This window comes from Ambystoma mexicanum, chromosome 14, assembly GCF_040938575.1.
Source record: "Ambystoma mexicanum isolate Mex_15411 chromosome 14, UKY_AmexF1_1, whole genome shotgun sequence".
NCBI classification, from domain to species: Eukaryota; Metazoa; Chordata; class Amphibia; order Caudata; family Ambystomatidae; genus Ambystoma; species Ambystoma mexicanum.
Genome location: NC_090940.1, coordinates 594,077,350 through 594,094,591, shown reverse-complemented (window position 1 = coordinate 594,094,591; position 17,242 = coordinate 594,077,350). Strand labels below are relative to the sequence as shown.

The following is a 17,242-nucleotide window of genomic DNA, read 5'->3' as shown; positions in this document are numbered from 1 at the left end:
TTCCTTTGCTATGATATCCTTCAACTCTGTGATACATACATTTTCTCCAGGATCTCTCGCTTAAAAAATAAAATAAAATTACTATTAGCACCTCAGGACTTAACCCCAGGATGGTGGAAACAGCCACAATACTTGTGGTGGTGGGAAGGATCGGCCGGTAGTGGCACTTAGGGCCAAGTGTTAAGGCCTGAAAACACCGGGTCCCTGGTGCGTTACTGCCTGATCCAGTCTGCCGCTGTAAAGGAGGGGCCTAAAATCCCAGACCTGCGCAGACAGGTAGGCCAGGAAATCCCAGGCTCAGAGTAAATGACAAAGGCCTGTTTTATTAAACAATTGTAAAACTGGGGAAGTAGTTAAGCGCACAAGTCTCAAAGCTTTCTTATTTCATAATGCAAAACAATGATTTAAAAGGTAAACTACGTCATTCTGATGCAAAAACGTTATCTGGGTTAGTAAAACCTACGGGAAGGTGGGATTGGGTTTGTGGTACATAAGTATATAATCTTTAGGAGTTGACATTCTGATTGGTTTTACTCCAATGGCGCCACCAGGGACCACCTCCAAATTGATAATGGTGAATACATGGCATCTCTATACTGCTTGATTGGTTAATGCAACTGTTGCAAAACAAAATCATTTGAGAGCAATGTTTGGTTGGCATTGGCTTCGCCAGCCTTGATTCCTTGGCAGGTCATCAGCATCTGAGCAACATTTTATGACATCCATGTGCCGCCTTTCCCAATTATTACCCACCATCACGATTTCCTAGGCCACGAGCCAGGCCATCTTGTGTCTTTTATTCTGAGAATTTGGAGGGAGGGAAGGTCTTGGTTTCTCCATATCCAGAGCCAATGAATAGCCCTTGTTCTCCAACTCTGAGTCGTGTGTGAGGAGACTACGTTTTGAATTATTATACTCGTCTTTTACTAGTACGTTAACCTATTTTACTCTGGGTGATGTTGCCCTCTCTGTCCATTGGAGACTTGTTTGAGTTTTATCTCTCCTGGTCCTTTGAAGCTGTCTGTTTCTTTATTTAATCTAAGAGAAATATGTCTTGCGCTTGGGAACCGTTCGTTTTACGCACTCATTGGCACCAGACCAAACCTCCCTTTTATATAATAACCTTGGCGAGCGGTGCAGCGACTGTGCAGTTTGCTCACCTCTGTGCCTTTTAGCTAATTCAGTGAGTTTGGTTTTCCTGCAGCTTCGATGCTCCTTCAAGCTCTCCCATTCATTTGAGCAATACCAGCGCCGTTCATTTTTTCCCAAAATGTCTGCTTTTCACTGTTGCGTTTCTGTATTAAGCAAGCGTTATGTGTGTCCTTGTGCATCTTGCATTACAGTGGAAATATCTGAGTACATGTTTTCTAGAGTCTATTGAGTGCAATGTATATTTTTCATGTATAAATGTAGGTTGACCTAATGTCCACGTAACTTTGTGATTAATTTATTTCTGCTTTGTGTCTCGTGCATCTACGTGTTAGAAGTGGCATGCCGTCACTTGCTTTTGTTATTCTTTAGCTACAGCATGTTCAGGTAGGTCGGATCTGGTAGGTTCATCTCTGCTTCGATCGTTCTGGGATACGGCCGATAAGGTGGTCTTAGTGAATAACGGCTTTTGTGTCTGCAGTATGGCGGTAGGGGGGGGGCAGTTGTCAAGACTGATACGCTCCTCTCATTTCTACGATATAGAAGGAGGGGCAGACGCCATATGTGACGCATTCATCTGCCTCTCGACACCGCTATTATTGCTTAAATAAAATAAATTCATTATAACCCCATTTAAGCCTATTGCACGCCACACCACTAGTTGCCTCCCTTTCCACAGTCTCCCTCAGTTCTACACCCCTCTCTAGAGGAGAACACTGATCCGCATATTCTATGCAACCATCTCCCCTGCACACATCAGAATATAACAATACCTTTTTCAGTTTGGCTCATTGGTGGACAGGAGGGGGTGGGGTCTAGGGGCGTGGCCCCAGACCAGGTCACGCAATAGTGTATCTTCAAAGAACCCAATCCTGGCGATTTTCATAAAAGCAAAGAGCATTATGGGAACATAAGAATGTCCACAATTTTAATCTGAATTTGATGTCTGCAGTTACCCCTGCACTTGCCACAAGCTGGCTGCACCTTTTACCAATTAGTCTTATTGATTTTACTGTTGATCCTATGTATTGCCCTTGCCCCCTACTTTTCCCTTTCCCCCCTCCCCTGCACTTGCGCGATCTCAATGTTGCCTGGCCTAGTAAGATTGTTGTCTTTGTCTACCCTCTGTTCCCCCCTCCCTTACCTCGTCGCGCCTTGAAACACTTGTGTATAGGTGCGTTATAAATGCCATATCATATCATGTCAAATCATATATCAAAAATATGAAACATATCTTGTAGTGATTAAGTAAGAAACCCTTTTGAGCGAATAACGAAAGTTGGGATCTGCAGTTATGATTGGTCGTAACACTCACCCTAAGAAAAACATTTCTGTACATTGCAGGGCATATATACCAGTTTGGACAACTGCAATAAGTATGTGAGGCTTTGGCTGTTTCAGTATTCAGTTTCCTGTGGCGAGTCTACTGAAAGTGTCTGCTTGTTGAAACGTGGGTTGCTTGTTATTGTCCTGGGAGGATAGCTCAGCGGCAACATGCGCACCTTGGAAGCAACATGACACAAAGCAACAGAGGTTCGATCACCAGGTCCGCGCTTAGAAACCTCTGGGTGTTTAAGCGCGTTATAAATAAGCAACTAAGACAAAAACAACTATAAATAAATAAACAATTCCTGTAACAGCGCGCAGGGAGGATCCTGTTTTGAAATTATCACACACACAAGCACTCTGCAGTGCGCATGCGCGTCTGCAGGGCAGCACTCTTAAAAGGTTTGTCTTGCCTGAGTGCCGCTTTGATTTGTTCCGGCCCGTTTCCTGTGCTGGTTTTGCACTACGACTCCCATAAGCCTCACTATTACCCAATACTGGCTAGGACCTCGTCTGGGTTGTAGTCCAAAACATCCGGCGAGCCAAAGGCTGCAGACCCCTGTTGTATATGATGCACAAGGTGGCGTTAGTGTGTATTCGCCTGTTCTTGAAGCCCTAAACCAGACAGTATTGGTGGGTGTTGTGGTCCATGGAGGGGTAGACTTAGCCTACCGTCTTTGATTGGCTGGCAGGTGGAGACGCAAGGAGAGTTTTATGTTATGTAACCGTTGCTTCCCAGCTAGGTTCGCATACGCATTCCATACATCGTCACTGGCATTTACACCGTGCTCTGCTGCCATTTGCAAACTGTGTTACTTCTATGGTGCGCTGACGATGGCACTTAATCACCCCCATGCCAGTGGCTCCTCCCCTACTCATACCTGCATCCTACCACTTAAATGTTGCATTTAATGACATGACATTACACTACTACCTAGGAAAGGAGTCGGGGAACTCACTAGGAGTATGTGTGAAGCAATTGAAGCAAAACAGGATATTTCCAGTGACCGTTGTCAATCATTGGCTGTGGGTCAAAGCATTAGAACACATGTCTGCAACCTTTGGCTGTGCAGGCGTTTTGGACTACAACTCCCATCAGCCCTAGCCAGCACAGTAAATGGTGAGGGATCACAGAAGTCATAGTCTGAAACATCTGGGGAGCTGCGTGGGAAAATTGGATAAATGTCCCTGAAATCAGTTGACTCCTCATGTAATCCTCTCCCGTCGCTGGCGCTGTCCTCTGGAACCTGGATGCAATACTACCCCTTACAGCTCTGCTTTTGTATATTTCAGGAGGGAATTCCAACATCAATTATCGGGAGTGGTACAAGCCCTTGGTGTGGTTTTGGATCCTCGTCGGCCTTGCCTACTTTGCCGCTGTCCTCAGTATGATCGGAGACTGGCTTCGAGTGATATCCAAAAAAACAAAAGAAGAGGTAGTGTATAGATGATGACTTATCTGTCTTTTCCAAATGCAATGAAAGTGTTATTTTCCTTGGAAACAAAATGGGCTTATGTTGTTGTTTACCCTGCTGGAAGGCAATGCAAGGAAGACCTTGGACTGGCTATCTTGTTTATATCTACAGATCTTATTCCCAGAAAATGGATAGGAAACTTGCAGCTCTCTGGTTGTTTGGACCTACAACTCCCATCAGCCCTATGCAGTATAGTCAATCATAAGAGATGATGGGAGTCGTAGGCGAAACACCTGGAGAGCCTCAAGCTGCTTACCCCATTCTATAAGGACGTTAACAGAATAAACATGGTTTGAGGGAGGACTTCACAACGCAAACAACCCTGAGGGGTCCGGCCATCCAACCCTCCAGGAATGCAAATTCCTCATCCAATCTCCTCAAACCAAAGTAGAGCAGTACCCTCCTTTCCTGCTGCTCTACACCCATCCCCCATTATGCTCGGTCATTGACCAGCCAGCACCTTCCTGGCAAACCGCACACCAGATTCAAATCGATGTTGCAATAGCATGTTCCACATTCTATGTTCAATTCCATTGCATAGCAAAGCACAATGGACAGTAAAGCATTGCATAGCATCCCTCTGGCCAACCTGAAGATGGCTGGAGCATCTAGAAGATGCCATGGAGCAAATCGTTATCTGTCACATTGGCAAGTGAGCAACTCAAAGGATGCTCGAGGCATTTGCTGAGGGGCTCTAGTTTCAGGCTCTGTGAATCCAGTGTGAGATCGCGGGAGCACATCTGAGAACTCCCGATTTGTTCCCGTGCATATCTTTGCAAATCAAGTCTAGAGTTTTTAGCGGATGTTCTGAAAAGAGCCTCATGGAACAATCCTATGCATGTGCCTATGTGCCAGGGTAGGATCTTTTGCACCAGTGCAACCGCTGTGTCTCCAGATGTTTTGGACTACAACACCCATGAATCCTAGGCAGAGTAGTTAATTGATAAAAGTGACATCCGACAAGTGACCAGAAGAATAGCAAGCAACACAGATCACTGCGTCGCAGTTATTGCGAGATACTGTATGGTGCCGCGTTGTGGCGCGCGAGCTGCACTGAGAGCTGTGGACCACTGGTGGGGTCAGTGTGATGAATAGGGGCCGAGCTAATGAATTGGGAGTTATGGCTTGAGATGGCGGCTTGCTTTCAGGTAAGGATGAATGCTTGCGCGGCACTGGAGTGTCGCACCGTTCATTGCAGGGGATTGAAACCCAGGAATGGAGAAGCCATCAGTTCCTTCGGAATGCAGGCGATGATCAAATAACCAGCCTGCGGAACAAGGGATATGATTGGCTGTTCATCTCAAGCGGGGAGCTAATATTGCATTCTGCCCCATATCCGGGGGCGGATATGGCCGTAAATGGCCAGCCAGACCGAGCGAATGCTCAGGGTTATTACTGGCTATATCAGCCCCCCAGCACACAACTTGACACTAATAGCAGCCTGGGCCATTGTCTGGGGTGTTGATAATGTTATCGTTTTATGGAAAATTGGCTTGGCATGAGTCGAGAGCACTGATTCCCATTAAAAAGCTATATTCTTTTTATCTTGTTGTATTATGGTTAAAAAAATGCAACCTTAACAAAATATTTCCATTCGAAACATTTAAAAGAACTGTATAACAAGAAAATAAATACAAATAAAGAAAGAAGGTAATAAAAAATATAAACATTTATTTATTTTATTTCGTTTATCGTTCACTTGTTAGGCGCATATACAGCAAGTAAATACTGGTTCAAAGCGCCCACAGGGCAAAGGGAGGGTACAGGGTGTGAAACACATTAGTAAACACAAACAAGTAAAAAACAACAATAACAGTGCATAAAATGCAAGTTACAATATATAACATGCAAATACAAATATAAAATACAATGTTTAAAAAAAAACGTTCTTTTGTGCAGCGACAGACATATATCCCCAAGTACACATGTGTATACAAGTATGTTACCATCAAATTTGAGCATAGCGATATACAAACAAGCAAGCACTGTGAAGCTGACATAAATTACTGTGAACACCAACTCATGATATATCTACTGGGCTGTCCTCTTCCATAGGTATTCCCGGAATGGCTCCCATATGTCCTTAGACCTGCAACTGGGTGCCACCAGGGAAACATATCCCTCCTCGTTTTCACTTGCATAAGTCCATTCTTTAAGCCATATATTAATGTCCGGGGCGACTTTCGATTTCTAATGGTTTAGTATACATTTTTTGGCAATTACACATCCCAGGTTGAAGAGGCAGCGTGTCTTAACATATACCTTACCAATGTCTCCAAACAAGTATTTGGAGGGTTAACGTGTGGGGGGAATGCAAGTGATCTCTTGTAGACTATTAGCGACTGATCACCAGAACTGAGCAATCGTGGGCAGCTCCAGTACATTGGGCATAGAGTCAGCCGCTTCAGCGCCACACTTGGCGCACATGTCCGTAGTAGTGGATGTGAACTGAGAAACTTGTGTCAGAGTGTAGTGTAGCCGGTTCAGTATCTTAAATTGTATCAATCTGTACCTGGCTTTCAGGGATATCTCCTTGGTAAGTCGGCACCAACGGAGCCACCTTCCGTCATCAATCGAGCTGTTTAAATCTGTTTCCCACTTTCCTTTAGCACTTTGGGTGAGTGTCTGAGCACCTTGACATGCACTATATAGCCTCGATACCAGCCCTCTGGGGTCCCTGGCGGATACCACAGTTCCCAAATGTTTGTATTCACAGGGCTCACTGAGCGGGGAAGGAGGGCCATTGCCTCCTGGCCGCTGCTCTCATCCTATAGTACTGCAATGACTTGATTGGATAGTTACCCAGCTTTTCAGAAAGTCTGCATGAGTGACGAAGGAACCGTCTGGGAAAAGGTCATGTAGAGTCAGAGTTTCCATGGAGCCCCATGCTTTCTGAATGTCCTTGTCGTACGTCTGGGAAGGCCCGGGAAGTTCAACAGTAGAAGCGCTCTGCAGTAGGAGGCAGACACTCCAAGTCTTGTAAACGGTCTAGCCCATGCATTCACAGTTGTGCGGACCGGGTCAAATGTGCACATATCCACATGTTGCTTAGCGAGAAAAACAGTTCTCAAACTCGTGGGAGAGGCGCTGTACCTCTCCAGGGTCGTGTGTATCAGGCTCTCCTCTGGGGGGTACCAGTAACCAGTGAATTGTGCTTGTGACACATCATAGTATACTTCAAAAGTCAGAGGCTTGCACCCCACATTGTTCATACGGTCTGGTCAATCCCTCCCACCTCATCCGTGGGGTTTCAGCACCCCACACACAGCCAATTACCAGGGATCGCAACCTTATGAAGAACGCGCCACCCGGCCAGACAGGGATGTGGGCAAAATAGTACAGTAGTTTAGGGACCGGGATCATCTTCAGTATAGAGAGCCTGCCATATAATGAGATGAGGAGTCTAGCCCAAAGACCCAGCTTGCCCGCCAGTGTCAGTAAGAATGCCTCATGATTTTCAGTCAACAAGGAGCGATGCGGGCGAGAAACCACTATGCCCAGACATTTAAACATATCCGGGACCCATCTGAACCCAACCAGGTCTGCAGGGGCGTGAGTAGTTTCGGTCAGCGGCAATAGTTCGGATTTATCTTTGTTGATACGATACCCCGAGTGGGTAGAAAACTTACCTACCTAATGGAGCTATATTTTGGGCTGGATTCCGTATATATAAAGCAACGTGTCGTTGGCATAAAGAGAAATTATTTGTGATGGGCCAGCTATATGCAAGCCACGGTGTATGTGTTTAAGTCGCATTATGCATGCCAGGGCCTCAATGTTGAGTGCGAAAAGTAAAGGGGATAGCGGGCAGCCTTGTCTTGTGCCGCACCCTAGTAAGAAGATAGGAGAAACTGTGCCCCCAGAACAGACCCTGGTGGCTGGGAAAACATACAGCAATCGGACAAACTGAAGAAAGAGATCCCCCAATCCCATCCGCTGCAGCACTGCGGATAGAAACTGCCAGGAGACCGAGTCGAAAGCCTTCTCGGCATCAGGCGAGGCAGTAACCGCCTGTGCTCGCGGGTTGATCTGCAAAATGATGCCGAACAATCTATGCAGATTGAACGCCGTTAAGTGTCCAGGGATGAGCCTGGATTGGTCCGGGTGGACAAATACGACATGCAGGGAAGGAGACGGGTGGCCAATAATTTAGCAACAGTCTCTGAATTGATTAGGGTTAGGGGCCTATAAGAGGCCATCTCCATGGCTGGTCTGTTGGGCTTCTGTAGCACCTTAATTACTGCGTCTGAAAGAGAGGGGGGCAGATGACCGAATTAGAGTGATTCCTCCCATAGTTGCAGCAACCTGGGGGCGAGAATGTCGCTAAACTCTTTATAAAACTCAATACCTAAGCCGTCGGGCCGGGGGCCTTGCCGGATGGAAGTGACATGATTGCATCAGTTTTTTCTTTAGGAGTCAATGGTTGGTTCAGTGCTAGCTGCACCTGATGTGGCACCAACGGGAGTGGTATCTCGTCCAGATAACTCCCCAGCTCCACACTAGAACAGCTGTCTGACTTTGAATATAGAGATTCATAATACCGATGGAATTCCCCATTGATTGCCCGAGGGGCAATGACTAGAAGACCAGAAGGTCCCCGTATCCCAGTGATATGCAGCACACCCCTCTCGGATCTAACAGTGTTTGCAAGGAACCGGCCTGGTCTATCTGCCTCCCTGTACCGCTGTGCCCGAATGGGATAATAAATCAATGGAACCAACCTATCCACCAATTCCCTGAACTTTTTCAGGCTACCTTTGATGGGTCGTAGCAATGCTCGATCATGTGTGCTGCCGTATTCATTCTCGAGCTTCACAAGGTCTGATTCTACTCTGCCCAATTCCCGTCTAGTTTCTTTCCGAGCACCCGAGGTTATAGAGATCCCCTCGCCTCTAACCCACACCTTGAAAGCCTCCCATACATAGGAGTAATACTGCACAGCTCCTTCATTCTTATGAAAAAAATCTACAACTCCATTACGCAGCGTCTCCAGAAAGACTGGGTCTAACAGACATGTGGAGGGCATGTGCCCTTGGGGACGGGCAGTGGCCGGTCCATCCCAAAGTACAGTCAGTGTGATGGGAGAGTGGTCAGAGATTGTTCGAGGGAGAATCTTACAGTCCTGTACCTGTTTTATATAAAACACAATGATCAGGGTGACTGTGAACCACATACCTTCATGGTGATAACCCTTCGCAGGAGAATGACATCAATCTCAAATTACCGACTCGTTCAAGAGAAAAAACTATTTTGACCACAAGTTTTTAATATAAATCAGTAAATCAGGGTAATCGACAAAACAGCAGGGCACACTTTACTTACAAAGCTCTGTACAAAAATACAAAACAGTACAATCCAGTCAAAACTTGTGGTCAAAATTCTTTTTTTCTCTTTATCCAGTCAGTAATTTGAGATTAATGTCATTCTTCGCAGGTAGGGTTATCACCATGAAGGTATGTGCTTTGCAGTTACCCTAATCATTGTGTTTTATATAATTGTGTACTGCCTGGGTAGATTAGGGCCAAGCCAGGAGCCCTCTTTCAAATAGTCCTGTACCTGTGCCATTACCATGGCCGGAACCAGCCAGTAGTCAATCCTGGAGTGTGCAACATGCACTGACAAGTAGTAAGTGACTTCTCGTGTACCAGGGTTGCGATCTCTCCATGTGTCAACTAATTCAAGTTGTTGCATAATATGAAAAACCGTGCAGCCTGCATTAGTTAAATCTCACTGGGTGGCCCTGGAGCTGTCGAGCACACAGTCCAGGATCGAGTTGAAGTCGCCTCCCTAAATAATACATGTACGTGCTCCCACTAATAGCATGTCCTGGCCATAGAACCCCGGGTTATCCAAATTTGGGCCATATGTATTTACCAGTGTTGTATCGGTGGCAGCTAATTCACCCCACAAAATAACAAACTCTCCATGTGGGTCTACGCAATGTTTGGTTTCCTGAAAAGGAATTTTGCGGTGTACCAGTGTCATGACACCTCTAGATTGCGATGAGTAATTAGTATAGCCTCGTTGAAGACCCCAGCTGGCAGCAAACCCTTCATTTTAGCAGTGCCTGGGTATGCGTCTCCTGGAGCATCACAATTTTTTAGGCCTGATGGTTAATGTACACCACCACCTTGCGTGATCTGATAGGGTGATTGAGACTACGGTTGTTCCATTACATAAATGATATCTTGTTATCTATAGCGTTGTATTTGTATTAGATGAGGGCCCAGATTCGTATGGGGGAAACAAAGTATGAAATTGTAATGTGTAATCGAGGAATAGTCTGCACTGGTTTTCAACATAGTACTTAACAACATCAAAACAACATTTGTGGAACCTCTATGACCAATGATTTACCTTTGTGTCATTAACCCCAAACTCGACACACTTCCTTCTCACCACCCACATCATCACTCCCAACTCGAAGATGGAGTCCATGAAAACACAGAACAAAACTGGACATCCCCTTGGGTGCACCGTGAGCAGGGAACAATGCTTTTCAGATGGCTGCCCAACTGTAGCCTGCCCCAGATCACAAAATGTGTGTATCCACTTTTTTAAAAAGGGGAGAGAACACAACGTCGTGCCCATTGATCAGTCAATGTCCATGATATCAGGCTCGTTATTGCGTGGGCGGGGGCTCCGACCGCCCTCTCGATCCCGCCTCTGGAATTGGTATGGAAATGGAGGCTCGGTTTCTGCCGGGTTTTCAAAGAAATGAGCACGCCCACCGTGTTTAATGCACAATTTTGCTGAGTACACTAGTGCGTATGGGATTGTCTCATGCATAGCAGGTTTTGAACTGAGTCATACGATTTACGCTTAGCCTGAACATTGGCGGAGAATTCAGGGTATATATGAATATCGGAGATTCATATTGCAGAGCTCCCTTCTCTCTGGCAAGGCGCAAGATGAGGGATGAGGTTGCTGTAGTGTTAGTTGAGAAGCTTGGCCAGGGTAGTGTAGCAGGAGCCCCTAGTTTGGGGACGGGAGCCAAAGCAAGGTGCGTCCTCTCCACCAGGAAATGTTGGGAGAACTTTGATGGGTCGAACATTGATTTCATTACATTTTCGACAAAGTGCTCCATTGTGCCTTTGCAGGCCGCCTGTGGGATCCCAATGATGCAGATGTTGTTGCGCCGTGAGCGCGATTCCAAGTCCTCACATTTATTGCAGATCTTTTTGACCTCGCGTTGCAGCTGCGCTATATCACGATGGTGCTTGTTGACCTTATACTCTGTTTCGCCAATTCTCATCTCCCCCTCTGTTATACGAGCACCCTCCTTCTCTAGCTTAGATTTCAGGGAGCCTATGGTGGATACGATGTTGTCTAGTTTCATATTTACTGCCATAAATCCGTTTTGCATAGCCACCAGCAAGTGGTCATCCCTGGTGGAGCTAGAGGCTGAGGGCTGTTCATCGCCAGGTGCTGGCTCAGTAGCTCCAGAGATTTTGGCGGTAGTATTAGTGTACACGTCCACTGGGCCTTTTTTCTTGCCCCCAGAGCCCTTTGTCATGTTGTCTAACCACAAAGTCGGAGCAGGATGTGTTATATCAGAAGGGGTTCCAACATGTTCCCGGATAACTTACTGAAGGGACTGTAACCAAGGGAGTGTCATCTCAGTTATCTTCCAGTACAAGGTCAACCTATCTATCTCATCGGTGCTGTACCAGCGGGAGGGTAGCCGAATGAGCCCCGCCGAAAGATCCTATGCAGCAGAGGTGATCCTCGCTCAATGTTATTTAATGAGGAACCTGGCTGCCTTTACATAGAGCTCTCCTGGCCCAGGCTTGTATCATATGGACCGGAAAACCTTATAGAAATCTCCCAGGTCATGGCCCAAAACTGACCCAAAACTGGCCACTCAGTGTGGGCCAACCAGGGCACCTCCCATAAAGCACCTGCCATACACAAGGGGTCCCGCACACCAACACACCCTTTAGGGTCTCGTGTGAATTTCAATGGGTGCTTGCGCAGGAGCCCATCTTATAGACTCTGCAGTTCTCCCCAGTGCCGTCATTGGTGCCATTCAGTGGGTCTCAGAACCCTCCGGATTGCCCCAGTATCCTCAGGGTCTCAGGCTAGCAGGAGGCTGCATAGAGTACACACTGTAATGATGGGCCTTATGTGCTCAGCCGTGGAACGCGACAGTAGAAAGTAGAAAGTGTCTCTGCAGGGCCCACTGTACACATACATTGCTGCCTTACAGCACTGGGGACAAGCCAGTAGGGTTTTGTAATGGGGCCAGGGTGCCCTGCACTCACCTTATTTATAACACGTAGGTTGGCTGTCCACCGCCGCCGTAGATGGAGGGGGAGGTGGGGTAGCTGAAAAGATGCGCCAGCTCTTCACTGGAGCAATTATGGCCCTTGGATGTCTGGAGCACAGAGGAGAGTAGGGTGAGTAGCAGTAGAGCATGCCCCAGCACCGGATCGAGCGTGGGGTAATCCTGTGGTGCTGAAGCAAGGCACACCCCAGGATGAGGTATGGGGGTCGGAAGTCAATGCAGGTTAGTAGTATTTTGCCTCGTCTCCGTGGCTGGCACCAGGGACCACAGAGAGAATCTTTGTGTGCAGACGGAGTATGGGCCAGGGAGCAGCTCGTAATAGTTGATGGCATCGGCCCAGCTAGCCGCACCGCCAGCGCCGACGACCACCTCCCATCTGCCAGTCAATGCCCCTCATGCAAGTCGATCAGCAGGGCAGGCACCCCGCCAAGAGGTCGACGCAGGCACCCACCCGTTTGGCGGGCTGGACCAGGGGTGCAGATTGGGGAACAAGGGCAGCAGGCGGCGGGCTAAGTCACAATGATTTGTGGAGACACAGCCCCACCGAAGAACACAGTGTTGCCCAACGCCCAGACCGGGCGTCCATCGGTGGAGTCAAGGCTGGTCCCAGTCATCCCCACAGCGCCACGATCCGCACGACGCCCCACCTATCCGGCGTAAGTTTGATCCCCCAGCCGTGTGAGGGCTTCATGAAAGCGGTCCCTCGCTGGCAGCAGCCCGGCAGCCAGGCCGCCTACATGACGAGCTGATCACAGGGTCGCACAGGGGAGCACGGTTCAGGTCGTTACCCCTGGTGCAGTTCGCCTAAGCAGCGCTAGGCAGGATGTTGGTTGGAGCCAGTGGGCAGCCCAAGGAATATGTTGTTCAGGCTGCGTATTATGCGTGGTCGGCGCATGCCTGCAAGTGTCCCATGCCTATTGTATGCTGCAGAACAACGCCAATTTAGATCTGCAGGTGCTGCGTCCTTTCCGACAGCTTTGGCGATCAACAATATGCCTTATCAGTGAATAATGCAGGAGTTATTACAAATAAGGATAGTGTGAGGCCAGAGCTCTGAGACTAGGTGGCCATCATCCTGGCTGCTCAACAGCGCCCATATAAATACAATTTGATTACCTAATTTCAGTCCATTACTAATTCCTTATTCAGCCCTCCAAATTTAAAGACCTTAGAAAACGAATTACTGCTAAGGATAAGGAGATAAATATCCCCAGATATTCACTTTCGACAAACGACTGAGAGTGCACACAAAACTATAAAACAAGATGGTCAGCCTTGGAAATAATTAGAGGAGCTAGTCCCTCTACTGTTTCCATTGCCGGAGATGGGTAGCCGAGAAGCAGAGGTGGTAGCCGGAGGTAAGTGGGGAGTAGGGAGTGGGCGGTGAACGCCTGGGGCTGTATGTTTCCAGATAGGGTGGATGACAGAGAGAGGGAGAGGTGGGACTCCAGGGTCTGGGCGACTAGGCCACATGCCAAGCACAGTGATGAAGTGCTGAGAAAGAACTTGAAGGTCGACATGGAAAGTGGGTGTTCACTGTCGGCTTGAGCCTGCGTCCTCTCTTTCCGATTAGTTAGAACCGCTCCTGCAAGGCTAATTTATAATACACCGAGAATGCAAGGGCAAAGATATTACTGATGGTAAATAGTGAGCATGGTGATAGTGGCGAGGAAAGAATGTTGTGTTGTAATGATCACCTGATTCCAGAGTAGATTTGTGAGGTGACCTTATTAGACTAGTACTTTCTTACCTATGCTCCCAGCCAGCCACCAGTCAACAGACCCCAACAACCATGCCATCCCTTACATAGCGGGCATGATTGCATACCCCTGGGTCCTCTTCGTAAAAACCTCTTTCTGGCCACATCATTAAAAAATATGGAAAAATTGCAGATTATCCAAAACGGCGTACTCTGTGCAGCCATAGGCATCTCCAAAAGGGAACACATAACTGCTGCCAGGAAAGAGGCGCGCTGGCTACCCATTAAAGAGTGCGTCCTATTCAAAACCCTCGTTCTAACCCACAAATGTGTCTACCATACTGCCCCCTCCTACCTGTCTCAAAGAATACACATTTCAGCTTCCACTAGACCCACTAGAACTCCCTGTTCGTACATGCTCACAGTTCCTAAAGTTAAGCGAGTCAGAGCAGGAGGAGCAAGCTTCCCCTACTTAGCGGCCCTTCAATGGTATGCCCTTCCACCATCCCTAAGAACCGAAAACTCACACATTGCCTTGCGCAGAGCAGTCAAGACTCTGCTGTTCACCTAACCACCACCACACACTACCTGTATACAACACTCTCAATACTGACTGCATGTAATGTATAATGTATGTACCTAATCTGTATTTACTCCGAAGGGCATTCATGTAACTAAGCTCATCACATGTAACAGCGCCTCCATGCCCAAGGGCTGTTTGCGCGCTATAAAAATTTAAATCAAAATAAAAAATATTAAATACCTGACATAATCAGTCGACATAATTCTGGGGCTGACCCTATGCCGATTGGCGACACATATCCGTTTGTTTATTTCAGCTTTATATCTGCTAAATTGCCATAAAAGCACATACCAGGAAATTCATTGAAATACAAACATGATAAAATTCCCTAATACATTCCTAAAACGCATGCCATCGATATGATACATATAAAACAAACATATCAACAACTAGAAATAAGAGCAGTTTCAGGGGGAGCAATTAAAATACATAATACATAATATACAAAAAATTCATACAGAGCTGATCTACAAAAGGAAAGGTTCATCATTTCAAAGTGCAAGTACATAGTTTGGGGGTAAGAGGCTAGGAGAGAACATTTTGCAACCTTGCCTAAAATGTCAACAATCTTCAGAGTTAGGATTTATCTGTTTCAGGGCCTTGGCTCTTAATAATCAGGGCCTACAAATGAAATGAGCAGTTGAGAAATCTACATGGGGATTTAAACATTGTCTCAAAAATCACAAAGCCCAGGAATTATTTCTGTCTCCCTCAAAATAGGTTTGAGGTGCATTCTCCACAAACGGTCAGTTTTACACAAAATGTTAAATGGTCTATTTGGCAGTACCACATAATGGATGTTTCTTATAAAAAAACAGGAAAAAAATGTCGAATACGCAAATACTATACATTCGGCATGTGTAAAAAACAAATTTTAAAAAAAGGAAGAAAACAGCCCAAAATGTCCCCCCGTTCCCCTTGTTAGGAATTTTGTGCTTCAAGGGTTGCAGGGGTGTCTCCCGCTTCCATGACATTGGAAGCGGGGGACAATCAAAAAAACGAAAAAATAACAGAAAAAGGGACCATGCTGCACCAGCTCCGATCCACGTTAGTGGGAGGGAACTGACACGGCAGGGATATAGGAGAGTCAGCGGCACACTTCTGTGAATTCTACAGAAAAGGTAAATGGGCGGGGTAGGGAGGATGCGGGATGCCGGGAAAGTGATCCATGTGATCACTGCGCAGCACAATTTTGGAATTCGATATTTTCGTATACGCAATTTCGTACTGTGTAGTAATCACATAGATCCTATAATGGACACATACTCGCATCAAAGCCCTCCAATTTTGGGTAGAAGAAGCCATACAAATTATGCCAAGTCCAAAGTGCATATATAAAGGTTTTTCCAATGGGGGAGCCCTGGTAGTAGCCTAAGTTCAAGATACTCAGGGTCCAACTTTAATTTAGCAGCATCTGCCATGAGGGGTTCACTGGCTCTCAATTCTACTGCATTTTCAGATTCTTTATCACAGGAGAGTCAAAACACAAAGATTTTCCCACAAATGATTCGCCTCCTGGCTTTGTAGTGTAGACCTGACATGCGCCAGCAATTTTAAACTCTTTCCACTCTCCAGTGCCATAAGATGGAGCAACTCATCCCAGTGTTTCTCTAGGCCATGTTGTGGCCACAATCTGGCCCAGAAAAGGACTGGTTAGGCTATTGTCTGAAATACAACTGGAAATGCTTACCTTGTTTTGAAGTTTTCAAAAACGCGATGCGGGAGCGGGAAGTCGGCTGCAGATACATCCTCCCGTCCCACAGCGCGTTTATATTTACTAATGTGATGTGTCACGTGATCGTAAATAAGATCACCTGATCAGAAGTCCTTTACGTGATGAACAGTTATGAGATTCCCATATATATGACTATGTATAAGGAAGCTCTCCATATATTTAATGAAAGTGCATAATGCTGTGTTGCACTTCAAGTGAATGTTGATAAAAAGAACAACGTCTAATAACGTTCATATTGGTCACCGGATCGTACTCTAACTCCCCCAACTGGCGTACATTAAGACAGAAAGTCGCCATGATGTATTTTCCAGTTTATGTAAGGTAAGCATGATACACGCTAACGTTAATTGTAATGATTAAAAATACAAAAAATGTAACAATGGTAAAAGCCCGAGCAGTGTGTAAGAATAACAAAAATTGCTGGAGAATGTTTTAACAGGGCAATACTACCTAATCTGTTGTCAACTAAAAAGTAACAAGATATGCATTGGTGAAATTAGAAATAGAAAAAATAAAAGGGAAAGCATCATACTATAACTAAATAAAAATAAATTAAATTAAGTACCATGGGTGTTCACTATGACGTAAGACACAATTACATTCAAATGACAGTGTACACCATTGTTGTGAACATAACAGTCACATTTAAATAACAGAACAGTCCATTATTACTGTGTATAACGTATCCTCAACTGAATAAAGAGCAATATATGAAGTTCTTTTGTATACATTGTCCACACAGGACAGGTTCAAAGAAAAGAAAAAAAGAAACTGTTGATATTGGGATTACATCAAATAAAACATGTCAAGTCAAAATCATTGTTCATGCCTTTTGGCTCAAGGGAATCTAAACGTTCAATCCATTCAACCTCTATCTGTCGTAATAACTTCTGGATGTCACTCTTCTGGGACAAGAATCAAACATTTTATTTGAGCTACTGTGTGCTTAATTGTTTTGAAGTGTTGTGCAACTGGCGAGTGGACTGAG

General features: G+C 46.0%; 1 protein-coding gene across 5 annotated transcripts in view; it reads left to right on the top strand.

Moving 5' to 3' along the window:
- KCNK10 (potassium two pore domain channel subfamily K member 10) overlaps window positions 1-17,242 on the top strand; it is a 387,448-nt gene that overhangs the window by 365,660 nt on the left and 4,546 nt on the right. For all 5 annotated transcript variants that reach the window (XM_069637940.1, XM_069637943.1, XM_069637941.1 and 2 more), the window contains one exon: window positions 3,769-3,911. In XM_069637940.1, the coding sequence (XP_069494041.1) occupies window positions 3,769-3,911 (143 nt within the window). The remainder of the gene's footprint in view (window positions 1-3,768; window positions 3,912-17,242) is intronic.